Here is a 13,910-nt window from a genome sequence, read left to right on the forward strand (position 1 = left end):
TTTTTTTTTTTTTTCAGGGAGACTTTAGAAACCAAATAATATTAAAAAAACCAAAAAAAAAATAGCCTTTCTATGGCCCACTGAATGAGAGAGAGAGGTGGCACACCCAGGAGTCAAGACTGGCACACAAGCTGAAAGGGCAATATTACTCTCCCACTGTTTTTTTATGTATTTTTTGTTTTTTAAGGGAGACTTTAGAAACCCAATAATATTTAAAAAAATAAATAAATAGGCTTTCTATGGCCCACTGAATGAGAGGGAGAGAGGTGGCACACCCAGGAGTCAAGACTGGCACACAAGCTGAAAGGGCAATATTACTCTCCCACTGTTTTTTTAGGTTTTTTTTGTTTTTTCCGGGAGACTTTAGAAACCAAATAATATTAAAAAAAAAAAAAAAAAATAGGCTTGCTATAGCCCACTGAATGAGAGATAGCACACACAGCAGTGGCACACAAGCCCTGACTGAGGCCAATATTTTTCTCCCACTGATTGATGTAGTGTTTTTGTGTTGAGGTAGAATTTAGAACACAAATCACGGAAAAAATAAATAGGCTTTCTATGGCCCACTGAATGAAAGGGAGAGAGGTGGCACACCCAGGAGTCAAGACTGGCACACAAGCTGAAAGGGCAATATTACTCTCCCACTGTTTTTTTATGTATTTTTTGTTTTTTAAGGGAGACTTTAGAAACCCAATAATATTTAAAAAAATAAATAAATAGGCTTTCTATGGCCCACTGAATGAGAGGGAGAGAGGTGGCACACCCAGGAGTCAAGACTGGCACACAAGCTGAAAGGGCAATATTACTCTCCCACTGTTTTTTTAGGTTTTTTTTTTTTTTTCAGGGAGACTTTAGAAACCAAATAATATTAAAAAAAAAAAAAAAAAAATAGGCTTGCTATAGCCCACTGAATGAGAGATAGCACACACAGCAGTGGCACACAAGCCATGACTGAGGCCAATATTTTTCTCCCACTGATTGATGTAGTGTTTTTGTGTTGAGGTAGATTTTAGAACACAAATCACGGAAAAAATAAATAGGCTTTCTATGGCCCACTCAGTGAGAGATGGCACACACAGGGATGGCACTGTAGCAGAAATGCCAATCTTAATCTCCCACAAAAAAAAAAAAAAAAAAAAAAAAAACTGTCCTACAATTACTATCTCCCTGCAGTAATGTAAGCCAGGTATGGCAGGCAGCAATAGGAGTGGACTGATGCACAAATTAAATAAAAAGTGTGGACAAACAAAAAAGATAGCTGTGCAGAAAGGAAGGAACAAGAGGATATGTGCTTTGAAAAAAGCAGTTGGTTTCCACAGTGGCGTACACACAGCAATACAGCTATCACGGAGCCTTCTAGGGCAGCCCAATGAGCTACAGCGCTGAGGGGAAAAAAAAAAAAAAATAGCTTCCACAGTCCCTGCACACCGAAGGTGGTGTTGGACAGTGGAAATCGCTGCAGCACAAGCGGTTTGGTGGTTAGTGGACCCTGCCTAACGCTATCCCTGCTTCTGACGAAGCGGCAGCAACCTGTCCCTAAGCTCAGATCAGCAGCAGTAAGATGGCGGTCGGCGGGAACGCCCCTTTATAGCCCCTGTGACGCCGCAGACAGCAAGCCAATCACTGCAATGCCCTTCTCTAAGATGGTGGGGACCAGGATCTATGTCATCACGCTGCCCACACTCTGCGTTCACCTTCATTGGCTGAGAAATGGCGCTTTTCGCGTCATTGAAACGCGACTTTGGCGCGAAAGTCGCGTACCGCATGGCCGACAAGCACAGGGGTGGGATCGGGTTTCATGAGACGCCGACTTAGCCAAAAGTCGGCGACTTTTGAAAATGATCGACCCGTTTCGCTCAACCCTAGTGGGAGCAGCTGGACCGTATGGCACAACAAAGTGCCCATCAAGCCAAACTAACTTGTGGGAGGGGCTTTTGGAAGCATGGAGTGAAATTTCTCCAGATTACCTCAGCAAATTAACTGCTAGAATGACAAAGGTCTACAATGCTGTAATTGCTGCAAAGGGAGCATTCTTTGACGAAAGCAAAGTTTGAAGTAGAAAATTATTATTTCAGATAAAAATCTTTTTTTTTAACCTTGTCAATGTCTGGACTAGATTTTCAATTCATTTGGCAACTCATTTGATTAATAAAAGTATGAGTTTTTATGGAAAACACAAAATTGTCTGGGTGACCCTAAACTTTGAATGGTAGTGTATATACACAGTTAAATAGAGACACAGAATGTATAAAGACAAGCAAAATATGTAGACCAAAGTGGTATCAAACTCCATTAGTTATAAACTGCCCATAATGGACAAAAAAGTAAAAAAAATATTACCAAAGCAAAGGAATACTGAAGATCTGCTAGCCACCCATGACCCGACGCACATTTTGCATGTTGCTTAATCCATTTATGTATATGTATGTTTAATCATGTTTTATAAAGATAATTTTTATGCTTAGTAGTTTTGAGTCTTGTACTATATATTATATTGTTTTTACAATATACAATTTTTACAATTTTACTGTATATTATGTTTTACACTGTCTATTTCAATTTTGTGCATACTATGGTGAATAATACACACAAGGAGAAGCGAGAGCAACCAGGTATAATTTATCAGAGTATTATTTATTATTAATAAGATCAAAAACCAGTAGATCCAATAACCATAGACCGTCACAAAAGTTCATCAAATGATAAGACAAATACAAGAAGAAAACACACAGAAACAGTGTAGAAAAACTATGGAGGTTACATATTGCCGCTGCCCAATTGTGCAAACATGTTCATAAAGCTCTAAAGTGCTATGCAGTGCCATGAGCCATTGTTAGCAAGGAAGCCGCCCTTTACATGAGAAATCTCAGAAAGTCATTACCAACAATAAGTATTTTTCCTAAGGGAAAAGGCTTACCATAGGCAGAAATCAATACGCCCCAAGTGGAATGTTGGGTGACCCCAAAGAAACAACCCCGACGAGCGTTTTGCGTGCTCCCAGCAATGCTTTATCAAGGGGAGTACCGATATGTGCCTGCAAGGACCTTTTATGGTCACATGTTAAGTCAGGTGGTATGGGTAGAGCCAATCACGGTGGCTATGTAGATGGCGCATGCGCACCGCATCACACAGGTCCTGGATGGTACGGATCAGCGTCATACATCACTGCGCATGCGTGGGGAGACAGACAGTATGTCCCCATGCGTGTGAGCAAGGCTACAGACACGTCACCATCCACCAGGAAACCAGGGACGCGCAGCGCATGCGCACAGCCACCGAGATGACAAAAGGCCATCATGTATGTATCAGAGCACCTACGTGTTCAATCTAAAGCACAGATCATAGAGATATATCATGAACATCAGAGTCATACATCATAACTCATAAGAGAAATTCAGAAATACATAATCAGATCGCATCCGTGATAGTCTATATTCGTGTATGTGCTGTTTGATTTCACGCAAGATCAGGTGCAAGCCGATGATATCATTTGGCTGATCGAATTCAAATAGAGAGTGACTCCATCCCTCCAAAGGTCCATCGGGAGTAACATCAGACCACAAGGTCAATTACACTGTAAAGATTATAAACAAGGACAGAAATTAAAAACAGATAAAAAAATATAGAAAATTAAATATTGGGGAGACCAACACCATACCAGGGGAAGGGATATATACAGAGAGATATAGCAACCAAAAATAATTTTAGAAAAGCGGATATGCACTCAGGTTGGATTTAGTCCTCAAATAGAGCTCATAAAAATGACACAAATGACAGAGACTCATTTAGTCCCTTAGGAATCATAGTATCCAATAAAACAATCCACTTGGCTTCTACTTGGGCTAGAGTTTTCTTATAATTACCCCCTCTGATCCCCAAACGGACAACATCAATCCCTCTCACCTGAAAAGACGAGGGTTCACAATCATGGTATTGTCTGAAATGTCGCGGGATTGTTTTCAGGAGGGTAAGGTCGGTCGCCGTCTTGGCCGCGCAAATGCAAGATGAAACCACTGGGGGTGCAGTGGGATCTGATAAAAATATGCAGGATGTGACTAATAAATTTAAGGATCTACTTAGAAAGCGGACGCGCATCTGGTGGAACCATGAATTCCTTGATAGATATATTCAGAGGGATCTTATCCCGAGAGGTTTGAGGATACAGGTGTTCCCGTCATTTTCTATCGAGGATGAAATATTTAAGAACAATTGGGAAACTCTTACTAATACATGCTCCAGGGGTTTCCTTTGATTTTTGAAAAATATGAATCAGGAATCAGTGGTGTCCCTTGAATCAAAAATTGAGGAGTTGCAGACCATCCTCCATAGAGATATGACTGCTGACGCTCTTAAAAAATTTAACAAAGAGATTGATGCCATCTCTCAAAAATGGGCACATGAAATTCAGACCATGAAGGCCAAAGAATTCCAACGAGATATTGAGGATAAGAGAACCTCACGTGTATAAAGATGGCGAAACACATATGAGCGTTCTAGGACACGGTTTAGGAACTCATCCTACTCAAGATCACGGTCAGCATCAATAAGATCTAATGTCTCGGGGGATGAAGAGTCTATACCCAAAGATACGACAAAGGGTATGCCTATGGGCAAGACACCTGCATATAAACGTACAACAAGACAAACATCCAAGGAGAAAACCAATAAAAAAGTATTCTCTGACTCCCAGGGGGGCTTCAGGTAGTTAACCTATCATCACATGTGCTTACTAACGATTATTTAAAGCTATTATCAAAGGGTCTTTCTTTTTCACCAACAAACTCTTTCCATTTTTTTACAGCCATAAAAGATCTGCACTTATTCTCTAGGAAATTACTACTAAGGAAACTGCATCTAAAAAGGTCCCGTTGTGAAACCATGAGTGAAATCGAGAGGGAAACTTTGCAGAATTTAGAAGACCTCCTAGCTGAATAGGTTGGTTCTTATTCTAGCAGATTTCCACCTTCTTCCTCTCCCAGATCTACCAGGTTCCCCCCCCTTGTCTCTTAGCCCTGCGATTGAGGTATTCACTAAATGTGTTAGTGAAGATTTCAAGAGACTCTCACAGAGGCGTCAATATGACAATTTGACTCATACTGACCGTATTGTATTATCACAGCTTCAGGCTTTACCTGATGTCGTGTTTAAACCAGCAGACAAGGGGGGAACATTGTGATCTGGCTGCAGGATAAGTATGAACAGGAGGCCTTCAGACAATTGAGAAATTCTGAGACTTACTCGAGGTTATCTTTTAACCCTACTGCCTCTTTCTCTCTCGATCTCCAAAAAATTCTGATTAGAGCCTTGGATAGAGGTATAATTACAAGACAAGTGTTGGATGGACTCACTGTTAAGTCTCCAAAAATGCCAACATTCTATCTATTACCTAAGATCCACAAGAATGCCCTTGACCCTCCAGGGCGCCCGATTGTATCGGGCATTGGTGACCTGTGTAACCCAATCTGTCAATTTATTGACTTTTATTTGAAACCTATGGTGGAGACCCTACCGTCATATGTATGGGATACTACGGACGCCCTGGCTAGGGTCAATGGCATTCTTGTGGATCATGATACGTTGATAGTTACGGCTGACGTGGAGAGCCTCTATACCTGCATTAACCATGAACAAGGCATCGATGCGGTCCGCCTCTTCCTGGGGGCCTCCGACCGCGACGACCCTCTGTGTGATTTCATCCTTGAGCTGCTGCGCTATGTCCTTACCCACAACTTTTTCATCTTTAAAGATCAATTTTACCTGCAAAAGCGCGGCACAGCCATGGGTGCGGCCTGTGCACCCTCGTACGCATATTTCTTCCTGGGTGCCTGGGAGAGATTTCTGTTTGATGACGAGGGCCCTCGGGCGGCCTCCCATGTACTGTGCTGGCACAGATATATAGATGATGTTTTCTTTTTGTGGGATGGGACGGCGCAGCAGATCGGGGATTTTATGAGGACGCTGAATCAAAATTCTTTTAATATCCACCTCACATATACATATGATGAGAAGAGGGTCAACTTCCTAGATGTAACCTTTGAAGTTGATCAGGCTGGATATATTCAAACAGATGTATATCGTAAACCAACATCTGTGAATTCCCTGATTCATGCGTCCTCAGCTCATAATCCCTCCACTATACGGGCCGTCCCGGTCGGACAGTTTCTCAGGATGAGGCGGATCTGCTCATCCGATGCCAGATTCGAAAATCAAGCTTCCGATTTAAAATCCCGATTTAGGGCGAGGGGGTACTCGAACCGTTGTATTAAACAAGGTTGTCAGAGAGCAAGGGCTACTCCACGTAGTGATCTGCTGAAGCCCTCCACGGCTCGTCAGAATATGGTAACAACAGGACCTATTAGGTTTATATCAACATTCAACCATGAATTGGAAGAGATGAGACAGACCCTTAAAAGGCACTGGTCGATTTTAGGTACTGACCCCTCCCTGGGAGCAACTGTCGGGGACTTTCCCCTAATGACTGCCAGGAGATCAAAAAACCTTAAAGATTTATTAGTGAACAGTCATTATGTCCCTACTAGTAGCAATCCATTTGGATTGAGAGGTCCAACCTTGGGCTCTATGCCGTGCGGTCACTGTCTGGCCTGCGCAAATGTCCTGCGCTGCTCCACATTCAGCTCTTTGGATGGTAAGCAGTAGGGTTGAGCGAAACGGGTCGTTCATTTTCAAAAGTCGCCGACTTTTGGCAAAGTCGAGTTTCATGAAACCCGATCCGACCCCTGTGCGGGGTCGGCCATGCGGTACGCGACTTTCGCGCCAAAGTCGCGTTTCAATGACGTGAAAAGCGCCATTTCTCAGCCAATGAAGGTGAACACAGAGTGTGGGCAGCGTGATGACATAGGTCCTGGTCCCCACCATCTTAGAGAAGGGCATTGCAGTGATTGGCTTGCTTTCTGCAGCGTCACAGGGGCTATAAAGGGGCGTTCCCGCCGACCGCCATCTTACTGCTGCTGATGTGAGCGTAGGGAGAGGTTGCTGCCGCTTCTTCAGAAGCAGGGAGAGTGATAGGCAGGGTACATAAAGCTGCAAACCGCTTGTGCTGTAGCGATTTCCACTGTCCAACACCACCTTTTGTTTGCAGGGACAGTGGAAGCTACATTTTTTTTCCCCAGCGCTGTCGCTCATTGGGCTGCCCTAGAAGGCTCCCTGACCCTGATAGCTGCGTTGCTGTGCCTGTGTGTGTACGACGCTGTGCAAACCAACTGCTTTTTTCAAAGCACAAATCCTCTTGTTCCTTCCTTTCTGCACAGCTATCTTTTTTGTTTGTCCACACTTTTTATTTAATTTTTGCATCAGTCCACTCCTTATTGCTGCCTGCCATACCTGGCTGAGATTACTGCAGGGAGATAGTAATTGTAGGACAGTCCCTGTTTTTTTTTTTTTTTGTGGGAGATTAAGATTGGCATTTCTGCTAGAGTGCCATCCCTGTGTGTGCCATCTCTCACTCAGTGGGCCATAGAAAGCCTATTAATTTTTTTGCTTGATTTGGGTACTAAAATCTACCTGAAAAAAAATCACTACATTAATCAGTGGGAGAAAAATATTGGCCTCAGTCAGGGCTTGTGTGCCACTCCTGACTCCTGTGTGTGCCATCTCTCACTCAGTGGGCCATAGAAAGCCTATTTATTTTTTTGCTTGATTTGGGTTCTAAAATCTACCTGAAAAAAAATCACTACATCAATCAGTGGGAGAAAAATATTGGCCTCAGTCAGGGCTTGTGTGCCACTCCTGACTCCTGTGTGTGCCATCTCTCACTCAGTGGGCCATAGAAAGCCTTTTTTTTTATTATTTGGTTTCTAAAGTCTCCCTGGAAAAAAAAAAAAATTCAAACAGTGGGAGATTAATATTGCCCTTTCTGCTTGTGTGCCAGTCTTGACTCCTGGGTGTGCCATCTCTCTCTCTCAAATTGTGGGCCATAGAAAGCCTATTAATTTTTTTGCTTGATTTGGGTTCTAAAATCTACCTGAAAAAAAATCACTACATCAATCAGTGGGAGAAAAATATTAGCCTCAGTCAGGGCTTGTGTGCCACTCCTGACTCCTGTGTGTGCCATCTCTCACTCAGTGGGCCATAGAAAGCCTATTTATTTTTTTGCTTGATTTGGGTTCTAAAATCTACCTGAAAAAAAATCACTACATCAATCAGTGGGAGAAAAATATTGGCCTCAGTCAGGGCTTGTGTGCCACTCCTGACTCCTGTGTGTGCCATCTCTCACTCAGTGGGCCATAGAAAGCCTATTTATTTTTTTGCTTGATTTGGGTTCTAAAATCTACCTGAAAAAAAAATCACTACATCAATCAGTGGGAGAAAAATATTGGCCTCAGTCAGGGCTTGTGTGCCACTCCTGACTCCTGTGTGTGCCATCTCTCACTCAGTGGGCCATAGAAAGCCTATTTATTTTTTTGCTTGATTTGGGTTCTAAAATCTACCTGAAAAAAAATCACTACATCAATCAGTGGGAGAAAAATATTGGCCTCAGTCAGGGCTTGTGTGCCACTCCTGACTCCTGTGTGTGCCATCTCTCACTCAGTGGGCCATAGAAAGCCTATTTATTTTTTTGCTTGATTTGGGTTCTAAAATCTACCTGAAAAAAAATCACTACATCAATCAGTGGGAGAAAAATATTGGCCTCAGTCAGGGCTTGTGTGCCACTCCTGACTCCTGTGTGTGCCATCTCTCACTCAGTGGGCCATAGAAAGCCTATTTATTTTTTTGCTTGATTTGGGTTCTAAAATCTACCTGAAAAAAAATCACTACATCAATCAGTGGGAGAAAAATATTGGCCTCAGTCAGGGCTTGTGTGCCACTCCTGACTCCTGTGTGTGTCATCTCTCACTCAGTGGGCCATAGAAAGCCTATTTATTTTTTTGCTTGATTTGGGTTCTAAAATCTACCTGAAAAAAAATCACTACATCAATCAGTGGGAGAAAAATATTGGCCTCAGTCAGGGCTTGTGTGCCACTCCTGACTCCTGTGTGTGCCATCTCTCACTCAGTGGGCCATAGAAAGCCTTATTTTTTTTTTTTATTATTTGGTTTCTAAATTGTCCCTGCAGAAATCATTTTATCTTATTTGGTTTCTAAAGTCTCCCTGAGAAAAAAAAAATAGGTGGGAGATTAATATTGACATTTGTGCTTGAGTGACAGTCCTGCGTGTGTGGCATCTCTGTGATTTGGTGCCACAGAAAACAGAGTGTGTAACATTGTGCCTGATTTTCCTTGTGGTCTCACCAACCTGTTAAGGGATATTGAAATCATTCTGAAGTTATAGCTCACCGTGTAAGTTGTTTGACAGCAACAAATAAAGTTACTTTGGTTAAGTTTTTAAAACAATGAGGAAGTCTGGTGCAAGAGGTCGTGGCCGTGGGCATTCATTGTCAGCTGGTAATGATGGTAGTGGTAGTGGAGCATCAGGTGGTCGTGGGGATAAAAATATTCCACCTAAGTCTGGAGCTGTGGAGCCAGTTTCGTCGTCTGGCTACACAAGGCCTCGAACGCTCTCTTTTCTGGGAGTAGGAAAACCGCTTTTAAAGCCGGAGCAGCAACATCAAGTTTTGGCTTACATTGCAGACTCAGCCTCTAGCTCTTTTGCCTCCTCTTCTGAAACTGGTAAATGTAAAAGCAGCGCGTCGCTTGTGGATGTTCACGGTCAGGGACAAGTCGCTTCCTTGTCCTCTTCAGCAAAAACTACAACAAGAGAGAAGGATGCAGCAGGCGACACAACGGGTTACTCCATGGAGCTCTTTACACATACCGTCCCTGGCTTAGAAAGTGAAACACTTAACAGGCCATGCCCATTACAAGTAGATTCTGACATGGAGTGCACTGATGCACAGCCACAGCCAGAGTACTATGCTGCTCCTTTGACTCAGACCACAACATTGCCCTCTCAGTGTACTGATCCACAATCAGACCCTGATGAGACTATGTTGCCCCGCCACGAACGCTATACCACCGACCGACACAGTGACACAGACGAAGTTGCACACGAGCTCGAAGAGGAGGTAATAGATGACCCAGTTGTTGACCCCGATTGGCATCCATTGGGGGAACAGGGTGCAGGCGGCAGTAGTTCAGAAGCGGAGGTGGAGGAGGGGCCGCAGCAGGCATCAACATCGCAACAGGTTCCATCTGCCGGGCCCGTATCTGGCCCAAAACGCGTGTCAAAGCCAAAACCTGTTGGAGGACAGCGTGGCCATCCGGTTAAAGCTCAGTCTGCAATCCCTGAAAAGGGATCCGATGCTAGGAAGAGTGCAGTCTGGCATTTTTTTAAACAACATCCAATTGATCAGCGCAAAGTCATCTGTCAAAAATGTTCAACTAGCTTAAGCAGAGGTCAGAATCTGAAAAGTCTCAATACTAGTTGCATGCATAGACACTTAACCACCATGCATTTTCAAGCCTGGACTAACTACCAAACATCCCTTAAGGTTGTAGCACCCTCGGCCAATGAAGCTAGTCAGCAACGCAACATCCCTTCCGTCACTGTAAGGCCACCATTTTCCGCACCACCGGCAGTATCTGTGCAGGTTTCTTTGCCAGCCAAAAGCAGTCAGGGTCAGGGAATCACCAGTTTTGTAGGAGGAAATATTGCATCTAGGGCACCGGCGGAAACAATAACGTCTCCAACCGTCTCTCAGTCTGCCATGTCCACCGGCACACCCGAAAGTTCTCCAGCTCTCCAGTCCAGCTCACACTACATGAGACTCTGGTTAGAAAAAGGAAGTACTTATCCTCGCATCCGCGTACACAGGGTTTTAACGCCCACATAGCTAGACTAATCTCATTAGAGATGATGCCCTACCGGTTAGTTGAAAGCGAAGCTTTCAAAGCCCTGATGGAGTACGCTGAACCACGATACGAGCTACCCAGTCGACACTTTTTTTCCAGAAAAGCCATCCCAGCCCTGCACCAGCATGTTAAACAGCGCATCGTCCATGCACTCAGGCAATCTGTGAGTACAAAGGTGCACCTGACTACAGATGCATGGACCAGTAGGCATGGCCAGGGACGTTATGTGTCCATCACGGCACACTGGGTGAATGTGGTGGATGCAGGGTCCACAGGGGACATCAATTTCGGGACAGTTGTGCCTAGCCCACGGTGTAGGAAACAGTTGGCTGTAGGCGTTCGCACCCCCTCCTCCTCCTCGTCCTCCTGCAGAAGCTACAGCTCTTCCACAGACCGCAGTCGGCCAACCACTCCATCGGCAGATGACACTGTTGCACACCAGTTGTCCCATTATGGGCCAGCTACTGGCAAGCGTCAGCAGGCTGTATTGGCTATGAAGTGTTTGGGCGACAACAGACACACCGCGGAAGTTCTGTCCGAGTTCTTGCAACAAGAAACGCAGTCGTGGCTGGGCACAGTAGATCTTGAGGCAGGCAAGGTAGTGAGTGATAACGGAAGGAATTTCATGGCTGCCATCTCCCTTTCCCAACTGAAACACATTCCTTGCCTGGCTCACACCTTAAACCTGGTGGTGCAGTGCTTATTGAAAACTTATCTTGGGTTCTCCGACCTGCTCCTCAAAGTGCGTGGACTTTGCTCACATATCCGACGTTCGCCTGTACACTCCAGCCGTATGCAGACCTATCAGAGGTCTTTGAACCTTCCCCAGCATCGCCTAATCATAGACATTGCAACAAGGTGGAACTCAACACTGCACATGCTTCAGAGACTGTGCCAACAGAGGCGGGCTGTTATGTTTTTGTGGGAGGATACACATACACGGGCAGGCAGTAGGATGGCAGACATGGAGTTGTCAGGTGTGCAGTGGTCGAAGATACAAGACATGTGTCAAGTCCTTCAGTGTTTTGAGGAATGCACACGGCTGGTTAGTGCAGACAACGCCATAATAAGCATGAGCATCCCCATAATGCATCTGCTGATGCAAAGTTTGACGCACATAAAGGATCAGGCGTCTGCACCAGAGGAAGAGGAAAGCCTTGATGACAGTCAGCCATTGTCTGGTCAGGGCAGTGTACAGGACGAGGTAGCGGGCGAAGAGGAGGTGGAGGATGAGGAGGATGATGGGGATGAGTATATTTTTAATGCGGAAGCTTTCCCGGGGGCACTGCAAATTGGTTGCGTGGCAAGGCCGGGTTCTGGTTTTTTGAGGGACACAAGTGACGTAGATTTGCCTGAAACTGCCCCTCAACCAATCACAACCGGAGATTTGACAACTGGAACTTTGGCCCACATGGCGGATTATGCCTTACGTATCCTAAAAAGGGACACACGCATTACGAAAATGATGAACGATGACGATTACTGGTTGGCCTGCCTCCTTGATCCACGCTATAAAGGCAAATTGCAAAATATTATGCCACATGAGAACTTGGAACTAATATTAGCAACCAAACAATTAACTCTTGTTGACCGTTTGCTTCAGGCATTGCCAGCACACAGCGCACGTGATCGTTCTCACATGAGCTCCAGGGGGCAGCAGACTAGGAGTGTTAGGGGTGCACACATCAGAAGTGGCGTTGGACAGAGGGGTTTTCTGACCAGGTTGTGGAGTGATTTTGCTATGACCGCAGACAGGACAGGTACTGCTGCATCAATTGAAAGTGACAGGAGACAACATTTGTCCAGTATGGTTACTAACTATTTTTCATCCCTTATCGATGTTCTCCCTCAACCGTCATTCCCATTTGATTACTGGGCCTCAAAATTAGACACCTGGCCAGAATTGGCAGAATATGCATTGCAGGAGCTTGCTTGCCCGGCAGCAAGTGTCCTATCAGAAAGAGTATTCAGTGCTGCAGGTTCAATATTAACCGAAAAAAGGACTCGTCTGGCTACCCAAAATGTTGATGATCTAACATTCATTAAAATGAACCACAACTGGATTTCGAAATCTTTTGCCCCACCTTGCCCGGCCGACACCTAGCTTTCCTATGAAAAGCTCTTGCCTGTGGACTCCTGTGAATTACTTTTCTAATGTCTAATTTGCTGCAGCTGATTGTCCAGCATACGACATGTTTACACCCCCCTAAATGGCCAAACTCCCCACACGGGGCCGTGGTATTGCGACTTGGCGCAAGCACCAGTGAGACTGCTGTTTGTCTGAAGAGGTGGGTGTGCTCGCTTTTGGTCGACGGCATTGCTACTGGGTCCCTCATAGTACAATAAAGTGTCTCTGGCGGTGGTGGTGCGCACCCAACGTCAGACACACTGTTGTAACATGAGGGGCCCTGGGCCTGTACCGCCGGCCAGAAGAGAGTTCACCCACCCCCAGGTCAAACATTGGTCTACCACTTCCACAGTTATCTATCACACTTCCACCAATGTTTAGTCTATGCGCTGACATCCTTCCATACCTGCCACTGACAATACCATTGTGTTGACATGTATGATGGTACTTAACATAGTCAGGGGCAGTGTCCTCTATTTACCACAGTAAATACTTTGCGCTAAATTAGTAGGTCTGAAACAACGCAGAGGATCCCACCCCTGAACCTAATGATTGCACCCTTTAGTGTTTTTGTTTTGTTTTAATGCGAGACATTCACATTTATTTGTTGTTTTGGACTACTAACTGGCAGACACTCATTACAATCGGCCTCCGTTGACCAGACCACTGCTGCCCGTGTACCCCTGGAACCAATTATAAAGTGCCTACAGCCAGCCCATTTTAGTATGTTAGGCCTTGGAAGCCTGTCTGCGGTCCCTCCTTCCACTAGGCCTCCACTGACCTGACCACTGCTGCCCGTGTACCCCTAGAACCAATTATAAAGTGCCTACAGCCTGCCCATTTTAGTATGTTAGGCCTTGGAAGCCTGTCTGCGGTCCCTCCTTCCACTAGGCCTCCACTGACCTGACCACTGCTGCCCGTGTACCCCTGGAACCAATTATAAAGTGCCTACAACCTGCCCATTTTAGTATGTT

The 13,910-nt window shown here is 44.9% G+C and overlaps 1 protein-coding gene across 1 annotated transcript in view; it reads left to right on the plus strand.

Moving 5' to 3' along the window:
* Window positions 1-4,468, plus strand: part of LOC143775128 (protocadherin gamma-B4-like) — a 144,696-nt gene extending 140,228 nt beyond the window's left edge. Inside the window, exon 8 of the mRNA XM_077262972.1 lies at window positions 4,274-4,468. Coding sequence (XP_077119087.1) covers window positions 4,274-4,468 — 195 coding nt within the window. The remainder of the gene's footprint in view (window positions 1-4,273) is intronic.
* Window positions 4,469-13,910: the final 9,442 nt, after the last annotated feature.

The sequence above is a fragment of the Ranitomeya variabilis genome, chromosome 5 (genome assembly GCF_051348905.1).
Source record: "Ranitomeya variabilis isolate aRanVar5 chromosome 5, aRanVar5.hap1, whole genome shotgun sequence".
Taxonomy (NCBI): Eukaryota; Metazoa; Chordata; class Amphibia; order Anura; family Dendrobatidae; genus Ranitomeya; species Ranitomeya variabilis.